This window comes from Vanellus vanellus (genome assembly GCF_965231255.1).
Source record: "Vanellus vanellus genome assembly, chromosome: 1".
NCBI lineage: Eukaryota > Metazoa > Chordata > Aves > Charadriiformes > Charadriidae > Vanellus > Vanellus vanellus.
Window position 1 is genome coordinate 13,809,688 of NC_138905.1, and position 14,791 is coordinate 13,824,478.

At 38.5% G+C, this 14,791-nt stretch overlaps 1 protein-coding gene across 2 annotated transcripts in view; it reads right to left on the minus strand.

Annotated features, from left to right (window-relative positions):
* The window catches only part of RSBN1L (round spermatid basic protein 1 like), a 54,561-nt gene that overhangs the window by 19,198 nt on the left and 20,572 nt on the right, over nt 1-14,791 (minus strand). Inside the window, exons 3-4 of one of the 2 annotated variants that reach the window (XM_082489969.1) lie at nt 6,358-6,618; nt 5,975-6,039 (exon numbers count right to left, since the gene is read on the minus strand). In XM_082489969.1, the coding sequence (XP_082346095.1) occupies nt 5,975-6,039; nt 6,358-6,618 (326 nt within the window). Of the gene's footprint in view, nt 1-5,974; nt 6,619-14,791 lie in introns of both variants that reach the window. The other variant, XM_082489968.1, reaches the window with a different exon arrangement.

Genomic DNA, 14,791 nt, shown 5'->3' on the forward strand with positions numbered 1-14,791 from the left:
AAGTTCTGTCCCGCAGCCAACTCTCAATCCACCTCACTGTCACCTCATCTAGCCCACACTTCCTCAGTTTCCTAATGAGGATGTTATGGGAGACAGTGTCAAAGGCCTTGCTAAAGTCAAGGTAGATGACATCTACGACTCTCCCCTCATCCAGCCAACCAGTTATAACATCGTAGAAAGCTATCAGATTGGTCAAGCACGATTTACCCTTGGTAAATCCAAGTTGACCACTTCCAATAACTTCCTGTTCCTCAACATGTTTGGAGATGACATCCAGAATGAGTTGCTCCATTACCTTCCCGGGGACAGAGGTGAGACTAACCGGTCTGTAGTTCCCTGGGTCCTCCTTCTTGCCTTTTTTGAAGACTGGAGTGATGTAAGCCTTCCTGCAGTCCTCAGGCACCTCTCCTGTTCTCCATGACCTTTCAAAGACGATGGAGAGTGGTCTAGCAATAACATCCGCCAGCTCTCTCAGCACTCGCGGGTGCATCCCGTCAGGGCCCATGGACTTATGAATGTCCAGCTTGGCCAAGTTGTCTCTGACCCGGTCCTCCTCAACTGAAGGAAAATCTTCCTCTCTCCAGACCTTCCCCCTTGCCTTCAGAGTATGGGATTCGTGAGGGACAGCTTTAGCAGTGAAGACCGAAGAAAAGAATGCATTTGGTAACTCTGCCTTCTCTGTGTCTTCCACCACTAGGGCACCTGTCTCATTCACCAGTGGGCCTACATTTTCCTTAGTCTTCCTTTTTCTATTGATAGACTGAAAGAATCTCTTCTTACTGTCTTTAACTGCAGTGGCCAAGCTGAGTTCTGATTGAGCTTTGGCCCTTCTAATTTTACCCCTACATAGCTTTGTTATATCTTGATAGTTCTCATAAGTTGCCAATCCCCTTTTCCAGAGAATGTAAACTTTCCTTTTTTTCCTGAGGTCCAGCCAAAGCTCTCTATTTAGCCAGGCTGGTCGTCTTCCCCCTCTGCTCGTTTTTCAATCAACAAGAACTCAAAACACAAACCAGATTCTTCAAAGCTGGAAGAGGATGAACATACCATCTTAAAGAAAGAGGTGTCAAGAGAAGCAAGACATAGAAGAGTTAAAGACCATTTAGCTTAATTTCAATTTCTAGAAAAAAGTTAGCTAGATATTCCTGCCTGAACCACCTAGAAAATATGATGGTAAAAGCTAATGAATATGGGCATGTCAGAAAAAAAAAAACAAAACAAAACCAAAAAAAACACCACACAACCGCACAATCAAGCTAAACTACCTTTCTTTCTGACAGAATAGGCTTTTTCAGAGGACCAGTACATACCCTGACATTTGCATTATATTATAAAAACTGCTACAGAAACATGGTCCAGTAACAGCAAACAGTAGGCAATTTTAATTTGTCTGTGTTCGCATAACTATCAATATGAAAGGACCAATTTTGTGGCATGCAGCAAGGATCTTTCCTTTGAACATAATGTATGCCTAGTAAACCTGCAGGTAACACAAAGCTGCAAGCCTACTACAGGAAAGGATCAAAACTAACAAGATCTTTGATAAACTGGAGAAGGGATCTGAATACACAGGATATAATTCAATTTTAATAAAAGCAGAGAACTATGCTCAGATATATATAATTAACTGCATAAACGTGAAAAGGGAGTAAATTACATAGCAGGAGCTGCTGCTACAGCAGATCACAAACTGCTCTGAAAAAGGCAGGAATAAATAACAAAGAGCAATAATTTGCAAGACACTTGAAGCAATCTTCTCGTACTACTTGTACACCAGGTGGACACTATCCATTTTCAGTATTGTATTTTAAGACAAATAAGGATGACTGAAGAGAGTGTAAGCTGCGAGCAGTCAGACTGATAAGGGTATAACATGTAATAGTAGACTGAAATAACTCAAATTACTTCATGTAGGAAAGGGAAAAAAAGGAGCTGTTGAGCCATCTTCAAATACAGAGAATACTGAAAGAAAAGCATAAACTGCCTTCTCCACTAAAGATCAGAATAAAAGGACTGGCAGGAGGATTAAGATAAGAGGACAAACAAGAAAAAGATTGTTCAACAGATTTCTTTGGGAAGTGTGGAATTACTTAGAGCTCTCCAGCAAACACATCAGACAACCATTTGTCAGATAAAGCTTAAAAATTAGTCGATCTTTCTTGAAGCACAGGAATTGTTGAGTATTGCTCAGCATTTTACTTCACCTGTACTAAGAAGTTGCCTCCAGGACAAGACTGAAGCACAGTAAAGTCAATCCATTAAGCGTTGTTATGGTTAAACATGAAGTGTGCACATTGGTGTTTCAATCAAGGCAATAAAACTTTAGGCTTGCCCAGCATGAGGACACAGTAATGGGCTCAAAATATTAGAGGCATTTGCCTCAACATTACTAAATAGCTTAACTGAAGTGATGTAAGCTGCAAATAGGCGGCAAAAGCTGATTATTTACATTCTTTGAAATCTTCATAAGAGATTAATACACAAGTAAGATTCATAGCTATCAGGTAACTGATGCAGCTGTTGCTACCTACACAAGTGATGGAGCCCAGGGATATACCTACAGCAGACAGTTTTCTGCCACCTGAAAGTATGACATACTGGCTCCAAGGATACCCAGACTAATTCCATTTTGTCCAATTTTAGGACCAGTCTGACTAAGCCTTATAGGCAGTTCACAGAAACAGAGCTGTTCCACTAACCTAAAAAAATTAAGAATTAAGGAGTACTTAAACACAGGCCCAAGCTAGGTGATGAAAAACTCCCCAATCCCTCTCCCTGCAAAATTTAAAACCTACTTCTGATGAGACAAGACCAGTTCCAACACAAACTTCTCCCTCCTGTGCCAGCTATAAGTACTCTCACAAGCTTCTGCCCACTTCTAATCTAACAACTATATTACTTCAATCTGACACAGGTATATTGGGAAGCTGAGACAAGTTCATTTTTAACTCTACAATTGTGAAAACTAAGTAAATTACTCCAGAGATGCCAGCTTTCCAAGCAGACTTAGGAGGACTCCCAACAGTTTTAATATCACCAACAGAATTTACTGTGGAATCTGCCTTTTACTGCAGAACTTGGTGACTTTAAAAAATACATTCCTTAAAACCAAAAAACCTCATCTGCTGCAAAACAGTAGGTGGAAGCTTATTGAGTAGTACTGAAAGAGTCAACTTGAGAAATAAAACCCTCTGATAAAATACACTATACTACTTCCATTTCAGGCTTACCTCATCTGTTCTTTTTAATTTTTTTTTTTTATATATTTTTTTACATCTTCTTAAATACTTACATTTGTCAGACTGATTACATGTGCTACAATGAGTTCTCGAAAAGAACCAAAGAACCTCATGTACTCAAGTGAGCCTCATTTCAGTGTTTTAGTTAAAATTAACAAAGCAATATCCAAGTTTAAGGCTAAAAAACGTTGAGATAGATGCTCAAAGCACACTTGATAAAACGAAGTTCCTACTTAAACATCAGAAAACAACTCTCCTCTCAACTGAGACTATACAGCAACTGCTAGACATTGCTCAGACAGCTCAGGACAACAGGGAGCACAGCAGCACAGAGCTGCTGAAGTGTAGGATCAGAAAACTACATTTAAATTTTCATTGAAATATCCTGCAACAGCACATTAGAACCCCTTTAAAAGATGCACAAACAACTCAATGAAGCAGGAGAAGATTATCAATCTGCACAAAACGTAACAAGCCATGCAATCATTCAGTACCTTTTATAAAGATAGGTAGAGGCAGAAAATTGAAAGAGAGGTAACTGACACTAACAAATCAGAAATTTATACACAGCTGAAGGTTAAAACCACAAAATTCACAACTCTCAGATTCAAAAAGGTCCTGTCATATCACTGGAGGATGAGCACTCTGACACAGGATCACTATGACTACCAAACCCTCATAACCCTTCCTAGACATCTTTGATACTGGCCCCAGTCAGAAAGGAGAATACTAAGCTAACAAAAAACTTTTCAAATGTAGTAGATCACCAGAGCAAGACAAAATAAGCAGCCAGAGTATGACAAAAAAATAATGAAATAATAAGACAAAATAGAATCAATAGCTAGGCAACCAAGATACTGACTTAATACTCCAGGAAACAGCGATGCTGCACCAAAGACAATATGAATAAGCTTGGTGTACGCTTGCATACATTATTTATAAACACTACACCCTTCATGTTAGCAAAAATACAAGAAGCCAAGTGTTTTCTGTCAAGCAACCAAACTCTGACAAGTGATAAAATGCCACAAATGCTAACTGAAACACAGAGAAAACAAAGGAAGAGAAGATACCAGAACTAAACCTCCAGCCAAGTAAATAGGGATTAGAAGACAGGCTATAAAGTTGATCATTTGAATGCTATAATAATACAGTTTGCCTTCTTTCATCTACTACGTTGTCCTTCTGTTCCTCCTTCACTTACAGAAAAATGGGAAATTATGATCTCAAAACCAATGACCACAGGAATAATTTAAGTACAGATATTGATGATACCATCATAATACCAAATTAATCCATCCTTTCAGTAAAATAATTCCATTATAATTCACAAAAATAAAATTTGGACTTTTCTTGAATCTTGCTTTAGGGAGTATACTAATACACAGCTATGCTTACGTTAATGCTGCCCAAGACAACAGGTTGGACTTCAAGAACATACTTACAAGGACAGATCCAGCTTTTCTTATATGAAATGACTTAAGACAGAGCAGTTCTATGTTGCTGCCCATAATATATTCTGTGATGTTTTACTACTGAAGTTATGACTCAATTTACATACTGAAAAAAATAGTGAATATATTTCATAGAATATTCATAATACATGGCAGTGGATGTTTTCTTAACTAGCACTGCAAATGTTCTCTTGCAGCAACATTTCAGTTCTGCATATCCTTGTGGGTAACAAAGACCTGAAATTTGTCAATAAATACAAGTGTTCCATCCAAATGTTTATATAGCCAAAGAAAACAAAAGCATGTTTTTCATCAAAAAGATGACAATATAACTTATACTTGAACTCTTCATAATTGTCTAAAAAGTGAAGACTAAAATAGTTTAAAGGTGTTCCATAAAACATCTACATTCACAAGTAGAGTTAAATTGGCAATTGTGAGCTAAAGTTGATATAATGAAAAACAGCATTGAGTTTCTTCATAAATGGTTTCAGAGTATCTGTATTTTACATACATCACCCAGGTGGCAATCTAAAAAAGTTAATTTTTTTTCCTAAACTTAAGAGACATGAAATATAAATAATTTATATGCAACAGTAGTGTGTCTTTTACAGCAAATTAATAAATAGCAAAGGTGATGTTTAATCAGTAGCTGTTAAGAGTAATTTCTTTCTGAAAAAGAAAAATTAAAAAAAAAAAAGAAAAGATATTCAAAAGCTGCCTGCCATTTTGCCACCTAACAGCTTTCAAGAGAATAAAAATAACCGGAGGGAAATACAAAGGGGTAAGGATCAAATTAGTAGCTACATTAACCACCACTAAGATCTCCTTTAGGGATGGGTTTAGAAGCCTCAAACTACAAATGCCACTAGTTAACTGTGCCCTACATAGGTTTTACGTATAACATTGTTCTAATGTTCAGTTTCATGAAGAAGTTTATACAGATAAACTACTGTTCAGATGCCCAGATAGCCACAGCTAAATCATTTTAACCCTCTAAAACTCACGGTTAAGCTTCAGCTACAGAAACAAATCCAAAGAAACCTACACACACACACGCATGCGAACACCTCCCCTCCCCCATAAAATGCAACTTCATTTCAATTAATAGGCTCCTTATCTTTAATATTGCAGAACTAACTTATTACTTAAAGAATTCCCTTGTTTCGAGCCTGTGTCATCCACCCAGCACAGCTAATTGTAACTGTATTTTAAAAAAACCATTCATAGTTGTTTGAAACCATTATATGACTTTAGAAAGTAAAATGCATAACCTCTTACCTGAGCATGAAAATTTGACATAGTCGTTGTCTCTATATCTTTCTTTCCCAAAATCTCCATTTTCACTGGCGAATTGGGAAAATTAAACGAAAAGTAGTCTAAAAAGTCAGGTAAATAAGTAGCTGCCCCATGAACAATACCCATTACATAGTAAGCTGCACAGTTTTCATTTTCACTAAAAACCAGACCCACAAACTCTTCTGCAAATCTCTCCATCTCCACAGGAGATAAGTGGGAGAGTTCATTACTGTAGGCATGGATAACTGATGCACCTCCGTTAGGCTGGTGCTCAATATGAATCAGCTGTTTGAACTCCAATGTGTCCAACCTTTTGAGTTTATTTTGAACCCGTGGCTCCTTTAACGAGACAAATGGAAACTCACTGTTCTCTGGTATCTTGGACTCACAGTCCTTCTTGGGATCCATATTTTTCCCATTGAAATCCTTAAGATGATCATCTATGATGCCTTTGGCTTCCTGATCCTCAATATCAGAAACCAATCCTGAGCAGATGGTCTGAATGGATTTGCTGTACATTTTTGGACGCTTCCTCTTCTCATTCTCTTTATGTTTCTTTTTCTTTTTCTTCTTAACTTTTTTAATCTGCAGCTCTTCTGCATTGGTTTTTGGTTTCTCCTTCCCACCTGTTGAGAAGAAGGAAAGATGTCTTAAGTATCTTCATATACAAAATATGTATTTAAAGGTCAATATTAGAATTTATCAAAACCCTCATCGTGGCACACAAAGATCAGAAACCAATACCAAAGGTCACAATGTGTATCTTAATGAAAATGAGTAGGAGACACCTGCCATGATCATATTAGGACTGACAAATGGGGGAAACACAAGTTTCCCAAGGCTACTTTCATGATTAGTCAATCCTTTATCATACCCTTTAACTGGTCATCAGCAATTACTATACCAGAAAGTTCAGAGACATTATATGACAGCTGTCAACAAACTTTACCAAACAGTTTACAAAACGGTCAATGAATATTAACCATCACCAGCAAGCTGTTCACAAGATGCCAATGTCAGAACCTACCTTGTCAGACAGCTTTACATGGTTATTCTTCCAGAACTAAATAAACTTTGAAATAAGTGTGAAAACATCTAAAAACTGATCCCATACTTCTTAGAAACAAAAATAAAAAATTTAAACAAAACCAAAACAGCAACAACAAAGAACCCCAAACAACCCCAACCAACCAATCATCAAAAACCAAAACCTCACAAAACAGGAACTACTTTCAAGTTTATATAATATGCAAGCTGAACTGAAAACAAACTGTAATGGCCTAAAGCCAGGAGTGTTCATTTGAGGATAATGCATTCAAGTGATTCCCAAGGTAAACATTCTCTCTTGTTTTAAAGTTTTTTTCTCCAAATATTTTGGGGGTTTTTTTCTGCAAGTAATCAACACAGTAGCCAAAAACACTTCTGTCACTACACTGTCCTAGAGTCTAGCAGTCAAAACCTTTTTACAATTTGATAAATCAAATTACTGGGTATGTTACAGCACAAAATTATATTCACAACAAACGATTCAAGATCAGCAGGTTCAGATACAGAAATTTAGTCTTGCAATGAAATAAATTTCTAAGTAATCTCAAATTCACAAAAGTTAGCCAGTCTCTACTACTATGCTGTAGTAGACTACTTTCAGCTTGCACCCCTCAGCCCAAGTAATTCACAAGAGTCCTTAAAAAAAAAAAAAAAAAAAATATCACAACTAGATCACAACTGTTGGTGCATGGAATCACACATTCTTGCTGATAATTTAGAGGTTCGGATATGGAAGGTGCAGACACTGGAAAGGAGAACAAGCAATTAAGACACTTGCCTCCAAGCCTCTTGAGGTTTGTGACAGCAGCTACGTACATCTGGGATTTCTGAAGTGGAGGCAGGCAAGCTAGTTATCTCTCTAGCTTCTATTTTCTCATCTTACAGGTGGGAGGAAGTGCCCCGAGGTCACTCATTCTTTATTTAGCCCAAACACGGAAGTGGACTCTAGGATTTCTTAACCTAATCCACACAGATCATCGAGCAGGGACATCTTCAACTAGATCAGGTTGCTCAAAGCCACGTCCAACCTGACCTTGAATGTTTCCAGGGATGGGGCATCTACCACCTCTCTGCACAACCTGTTCCAGTGTTTCACCACCCTCATTGTAAAAAGTGTATTCTTTATACCTAGTCTAAATCTACTCTTTTTTAGATTAAAACCATTGCCCCTTGTCCTACCACAACAGGCCCTACTAAAAAATTTGTCCCTGTCTTTCCTGTAGGCCTCCTTTGAGTACTAGAAGGCCACTATAAGGTCTCCCTGGAGCCTTCTATCCTCCAGGCTGAATAACCCCAACTCTCTCAGCCTGTCTTCATAGGAGAGGTGCTCCAGCCCTTGGATCATCTTCACGGCCCTCCTCAGGACCTGCTCCAACAGGTCCATGTCTTTCCTGTGCTCAGGGCCCCAGAGCTGGATGCAGTACTCCAGTGGGGACTAGACAGGCAGAATCACCTCCCTTGACCTGCTGGCCAAACTTTTTACACAGCCCAGGATACGGTTGGCTTTCTGGGCTGCAAGCGCACAACTGCTGGCTCACATCCAGCTTTTCGCACTACCCTCAAGTCCTTCTCAGCAGGGCTGCTCTCAATCCCTTCATCCTCCAGCCTGTATTGATACCAGAGGTTGCCCTGAGCCAGGTGCACAACCCTGCACATGTCTTTGTTGAACCTCTTGAGGGTCACGTGGGCCCATTTCTTGAGCCTGTCTAGGTCCCTCTGGATGGCATCTCATCCCATCGGAGTGTCAACCACACCACTCAGCTTGGTGTCATCTGCAGTTAAGAGCTACAAAGACTGCTTTCACTCTAAATCAGATTTAACATAGCATGCTGTATGAGCACAATTTCACTTTTAGCTAACCAAGTTCAACTGCCAAAAGGCACGGTATTGTCATCAAAACCTGTCCTTTCATTAGGCTAAATTTAATGTAAAACCAGCATGGGTCTCTGCAACAGGATTCACCAGCACGTTGCTAACGTCTTCGTTCTGCCAAGAGTCTTTAAATTTTGTGGGCATGGGAAGACCAGAAAGAATAGCAACATGTGTACAACCAACTACCTCAACCTTAAGGAGTCCTGAAAATATTTCATTGAGGGTGCCAGGGTACTTCAGGGAAACATCATCATTTGACAAAAACATCACTTACTGCTCACATTCTGGGGTACTGTAATGGTGTCATTACAGCACCAGTTCCATTGGGTGGGAAATAAAAATAAAGAAATGGTTTATGACAGTGGGAAGTTCCATATTATAGATTTAGAAATCTCAATCCAAACCTCAAAATACAGACTACAGAACAGAATTTTTTCCCCTCCTCCTGACTGCAGGATTAGACAACTAGAGAGCATCCAAGAGTGTGCAGGTATTTCAAACTCTTAAAAATGCTTTAACTTACCATTTTAAAATTGTTTCACTCTAAACATGAAAATTCATTATGACAGATACCATGAAGTCAAAGATTTTCAGATATTATATAAGTTTGAATATAGAAAATACGGAATTATAGCACCAAATGCCGCATCAAGGTGAGGCAGGAGGAAGCAGTGGTTACCCACTTCACTTGTTCTCAAATGGAGCTCAGATTTTTATAAGCACTAGTCACTCAGATCTGGAGCTTCATGCACAGCAGTGAAAGGATGGAAATTTATCTTCACTGGGTTTCTATCAGCAGTAATATAACTGGCAACAAATACAACAACTTCTAAGTTTAAAGCAAGAAGTTATTTGCTATGGCAAGAGCCAGATTGCTCTTTCATACTTTAGCAGGTCTATAATCACCAAAGAAAATCTTAAGACAACTGAAGATCAGCATCTGTACGTTCTTGCTGAACATCCACCTATTAAATTACATTCCATTAGTATTAGTTGAAATGTAAAGTACTTACATAAAAGATGGATATCAATCTGTATCTGTGCAAAACTACCTCAAAAATTGTTGACTGCTGCTGCTACAGTATGAGAAGAAAGATGACCTGATTTCTCCTTTCAATTTGTCCCATTCCCTACCTTCAATTATATCTTCCAAGTTGTACTAATAATCAATTTCATTCACTCCTCCTGTAATATGTGGTGGCTGGCCTTTTTAATCCATCACAATGTATTTGACAGATGCAGCTATGGAAAAAAAGAAACAAACAAACAAAACAAACAACAAACCTCCAAAACTTTTAAGGTTACAAAACAGGCTTCCCAGAGAGGTGGTTGATGCCCCAAGCCTATCAATATTTAAGAGGCATTTGGACAGTGCTCTTAACAACATGCTTTAACTTTTGGTCAGCCCTGAAATGGTCAGGCAGTTGGACTAGATGATCGTTGTAGGTCCCTTCCAACTGAAATAGTCTATTTTGTTCTAACTATCAGTAAACAGCACTCAAAAGAGCAAAGCCATGGTCTCAAAAGCAGTGGTACTTTTAAGACAGAAGCAACAAAACAAAAAATTGTAATGTAACATACACAACTAAAACCAGACAGACAGAATGTAAACCAGTGTAAAATTATGCAAGGTTCACACAAACATATCCAAAAAGGTTCGCACTCAAAACCAGTTGTAAGAATACATTTGAGTTAACTCGGTATACACCTATGTAAGTACTCAAAACCTTATTAAAAGGGATTACACTAAGACATTTTTTAAAAAGTGAAGCACATTTATCACTCTGTTTTCACACCATCTCCATGAAACCTTCAGAAGGGGGAGAAAAGCTCTTAATCACACGATAAAAATAATTCTTTTTCTGGTATCCAACACAGTCCTCCTTCCAGCTTGAAAAGAAATTTTCTGTTCAGTTTTAAATACAGATATTTTAATAACATAGGCTGATTTTACTTTTAATCACAGACCACAAGGGTTATGCCATATACACATATATCAATTATTTAAGTTCATTGGTACACGCTTTCCCAGATCATGAAAAGTTGCAAAAAATGATGTGTACAATTTGGAACCAAATAACTATTTGCTGGCAGCCTCTCATTTCTTAACACAACTGTCTTCTCTTCCACAGGACTTTTTGGATTTCTATATACAAAAAGGATAGAACTGAGACCATTTTTAATTCTGAAATACCTGGGAATCAAGACAGCAACAATCACTGAAGGAACAAAAGGCTGTATAACAAAAAAATGTAGCACAGACCCCTGAACTGCAACTTGCAACTGGGAAGAGAGGTAGGAAAATCAAAATGGGGAGTGCCTATCCTTGAGAGACAAAATATTAATCCCTTCTTCAAGAGTCTGAACTACTGACGCCACTGGGGAGGAAAAAAGCCTTAAAGCACAGAAGTCAGAAGAGAAAGGGATTCCAAATAGGATTTTTTCAAAACATTACTAGAATTAAAGGCTTAAAAAAATTACATACCAACAAGAGTAAAACTTAGTTCTCTAAAAGCACTTTAAGCAGAAATTGAAAGATAACGACTTCAAAAACTGATTAGTTGTTTTGAGCCTTTTTCAAATTCACACAAGCTTACGCTACTGCATACACAAGACAAATTCTGTCAAAAATTCTGCTGCCAGTGTGAAAGTGAATTAAATGATATACTTAAGACAAATTATTTTTAGATACGTCAGACCCTGTATTTCCTAGAGAAAATGATATTTTTTTTACATTAAATTGAATACTGAAAGACTAGAAAAACATTAAATATATAATTATTTGTTTGGCCTTCAAATGTGGATATATGATACAGCTGAGCAATCAAAGACCTCATTGCCACAGGCAGGTAGAGTCCAACTCCCCACTCTGCCATCGCCCCTGGTACACAGTCCTACACCATTTCTGGTAGACTGATGGTCATCTATTTGCACAGTAAATTGACTTAACGGCTCAGCAGAAAACTATTCACTTTGCTGTTAGATTAGTGAACAGAATTGGTTCACAGCACTGTCAGACAGGAACTAGAGCATGGAGACCATAGATAGCAGGCAATGAGGAGGAGCAGCAGGACCCACCCCTCATCAGTGGCAGCAAACCACTCTGCTTAGTTACACTGCCCACCACACCTTCATCTGTGCACCTTGAGCACTGAACAAGGCTGAATTTTTAAGGGTGAAAATAAAAATACACACACACACTACCTTAACATATATGAGATAGGACCAAGTCCCTAACAAACCTAAAGAGAAAGTTTCCTAACCCAAAAGCTTAAACTTTTAAATTTAACATTAAAGTTATACAGTTTCTCAGCTTAAAGATAACATTGTAGTACAGTTAACTTTAATATGGATCAGACTATAATTTCTTCCCCTGGTCCTTTAGTAAAGCACCACCTACACACTCACTGTACAGTTCCCAATATGGCTTTGACATCAATATATGCCCAACTTTAGAATATTTGTGTTCAATTATTTCAGTGTACAGACAAAGTTTTCCTGAGGAATACAGACACAAAATGGAAAACTGATTTCTAGAAGCAGTATTTCTCAGCAAAGCCTGAATACAATTTCACAGAATGAGGAGGGGGCACATTTCTAGCCTAAGGCTTCTGCTCTGCTGAATTTCAAAGATTCACTCTGAAGTAGGTGTTGAAAGCTGCTCAGAAATTGCAAAGACTTCAATACCAAAAGGAATTAGTTTGCTGAAATACTGGAATTGCTATCAGCAATGCCTAATAAAGTACTTTCATCTTATTCTTCTTTTGCATTAGCTGTAGAGAGGAGCAGAAACACGCTTATTCAGTAACTCCACTGCTGCACGTATCAAAATGCTTTAAAGCAAAGTGTGCTGCTTCTTCCAAAACCAATAGTGCTGCTGTGACACCTGGCTAACAGACACCAAAAAAGAACAGCGGCTGTCAATGTCTCCCTAGGGCAGTAAGCAAGTTGCCTCACAGCAGATATTTCAGTTGTTTCAACTACAGCTGTGTTTCTCAACTTTGAGGACACAGTCCCCAAAATTATTAGAGGGGAAACTTCAGAGGTTTCAAAAAAAAAAAAAAAAAACAAACAAAAAAAAAACAAACAAAAAAAAACCAATACACAAAAACAACAACATTAACAGCAACAAATTGTTATTTTCCCCACAGTTTTCTAGATGACAGCTAATAACAGGAAGGAACAAGAATTTAACTGTAGCCAGTAATTAACATCAGTTTTCACTTCCTCACTTTAGGACTCAGTTACCAAAATTTAACAGAACTGAGCAGCACTTGGTGGGGGGCAGGAGCACAGAGGACAGAACATCTATGCAGAGAAGCCTAAATAGGAACCACGCTTCCTAGATTTTTCAACTGAACAGAAGTACTGGAACATAGAATCTTGCTCCTCGCTCTATGGCACACAAAAAGTCACAGCAATATCAACCAGCTGCAGGTGCACTATTTGTTCTGCAGTGAGAGATCAGCCTGGCTATTCTTGTCATCAGCTACAAAACATTATTTAAGTCTTTAGCTTGGTCCTGTACCAACTATCTCCTACTGCAGTACTACAAGATGTTCTGCCTAGTACTCTCCAGTAAGGTGATAGGTAAGAAGTAACCTCCAATTAATCATAGGATCATAGACGGGTTAGGTTGGAAGGGACCTTGAAGATCATCTAGTTCTAACCCCCCTGCCATGGGCAGTGACACCTCCCACTAGACCAGGTTGCTCAAAGCCCCATCCAGCCTGGCCTTGAACACCTCCAGGGATGGGGCAGCCACAATTTCTCTGGGCAACCTGTGCCAGTGCCTCACCACCCTCAGAGTGAAAAATTTCTTCCTAATATCTAATCTAAATCTACCCTCCTCCAGTTTGTAGCCACCCCCCCTTGTCCTATCACTACATGCCCTCATAACAAGTCCTTCCCCAGCTCTCCTGTAGGCCCCCTTTAGGTACTGGAAGGCTGCTATAACATCCCCCTGGAACCCTCTCTTCTCCAGGATGAACAATCCTAACTCTCTCATCTCTCACCCTGTCCTCATAGGAGAGGTGCTCCAACCCTCTGATCACCTTTGTGGCCCTCCTCTGGACTTGCTCCAACAGGTCCATGTCTTTCCTATGTTGAAGGCTCCAGAGCTGGATGCAGTAGTCCAGTAGAGGTCTCGTGAGAGCAGAGTAGATGAGAAGAATCACCTCATTTGACCTGCTGGCCACACTTCCGATGCAGCCAATCTGATTTTCACTTTCTTCCTTCCCATAGTCCCACATGGCCAGACACAACTCAAGCATTTTTTAGCATTATCACTGCAATTCAGACTAAAGCTACTGACATATTAGGAATTTATGACAACTCAGCTCTGCTATAGCTCTTCAGGCTAAATCTTTAAATAGTCAACACAGAAATCCCAGTTCAAACCACAGAAGCGTCCCCCTGGATATTCCAATGAATTTAAAGTTCATAAACACAAACAACTGAAAAATAGCTCAGAACAGGAACAGCCAAGACACCATTCACCAACCAGTAAATAAATAAAATATGAAGTCAGAGAGTACAAGTGTTCTTGGAGGCGCTACCACTTACAGTAGCAAAAAAAAAAAAAAAAAAAAACCAACCACCCAGCATACAAAAAACCATGAGAAGCCTCTTAGATCCTGAAAAATCCTCAAGTTTGCACCTGCCAGATATTTAACTGACAGAATTTTATATTTTAACATATCATCACATATATTAAAATAAATTTATATTACATTTTCAATAAATATAATTTTATATAATAAATTGATGAGTTAATGAAAAACATGTTATAAAATAGTTCAAAAATATTAGAACAAATGACTTACTAATAGAGTTAAAACATGCACTTGGAATTCTGATCAGACACAAAATGTAGTCACT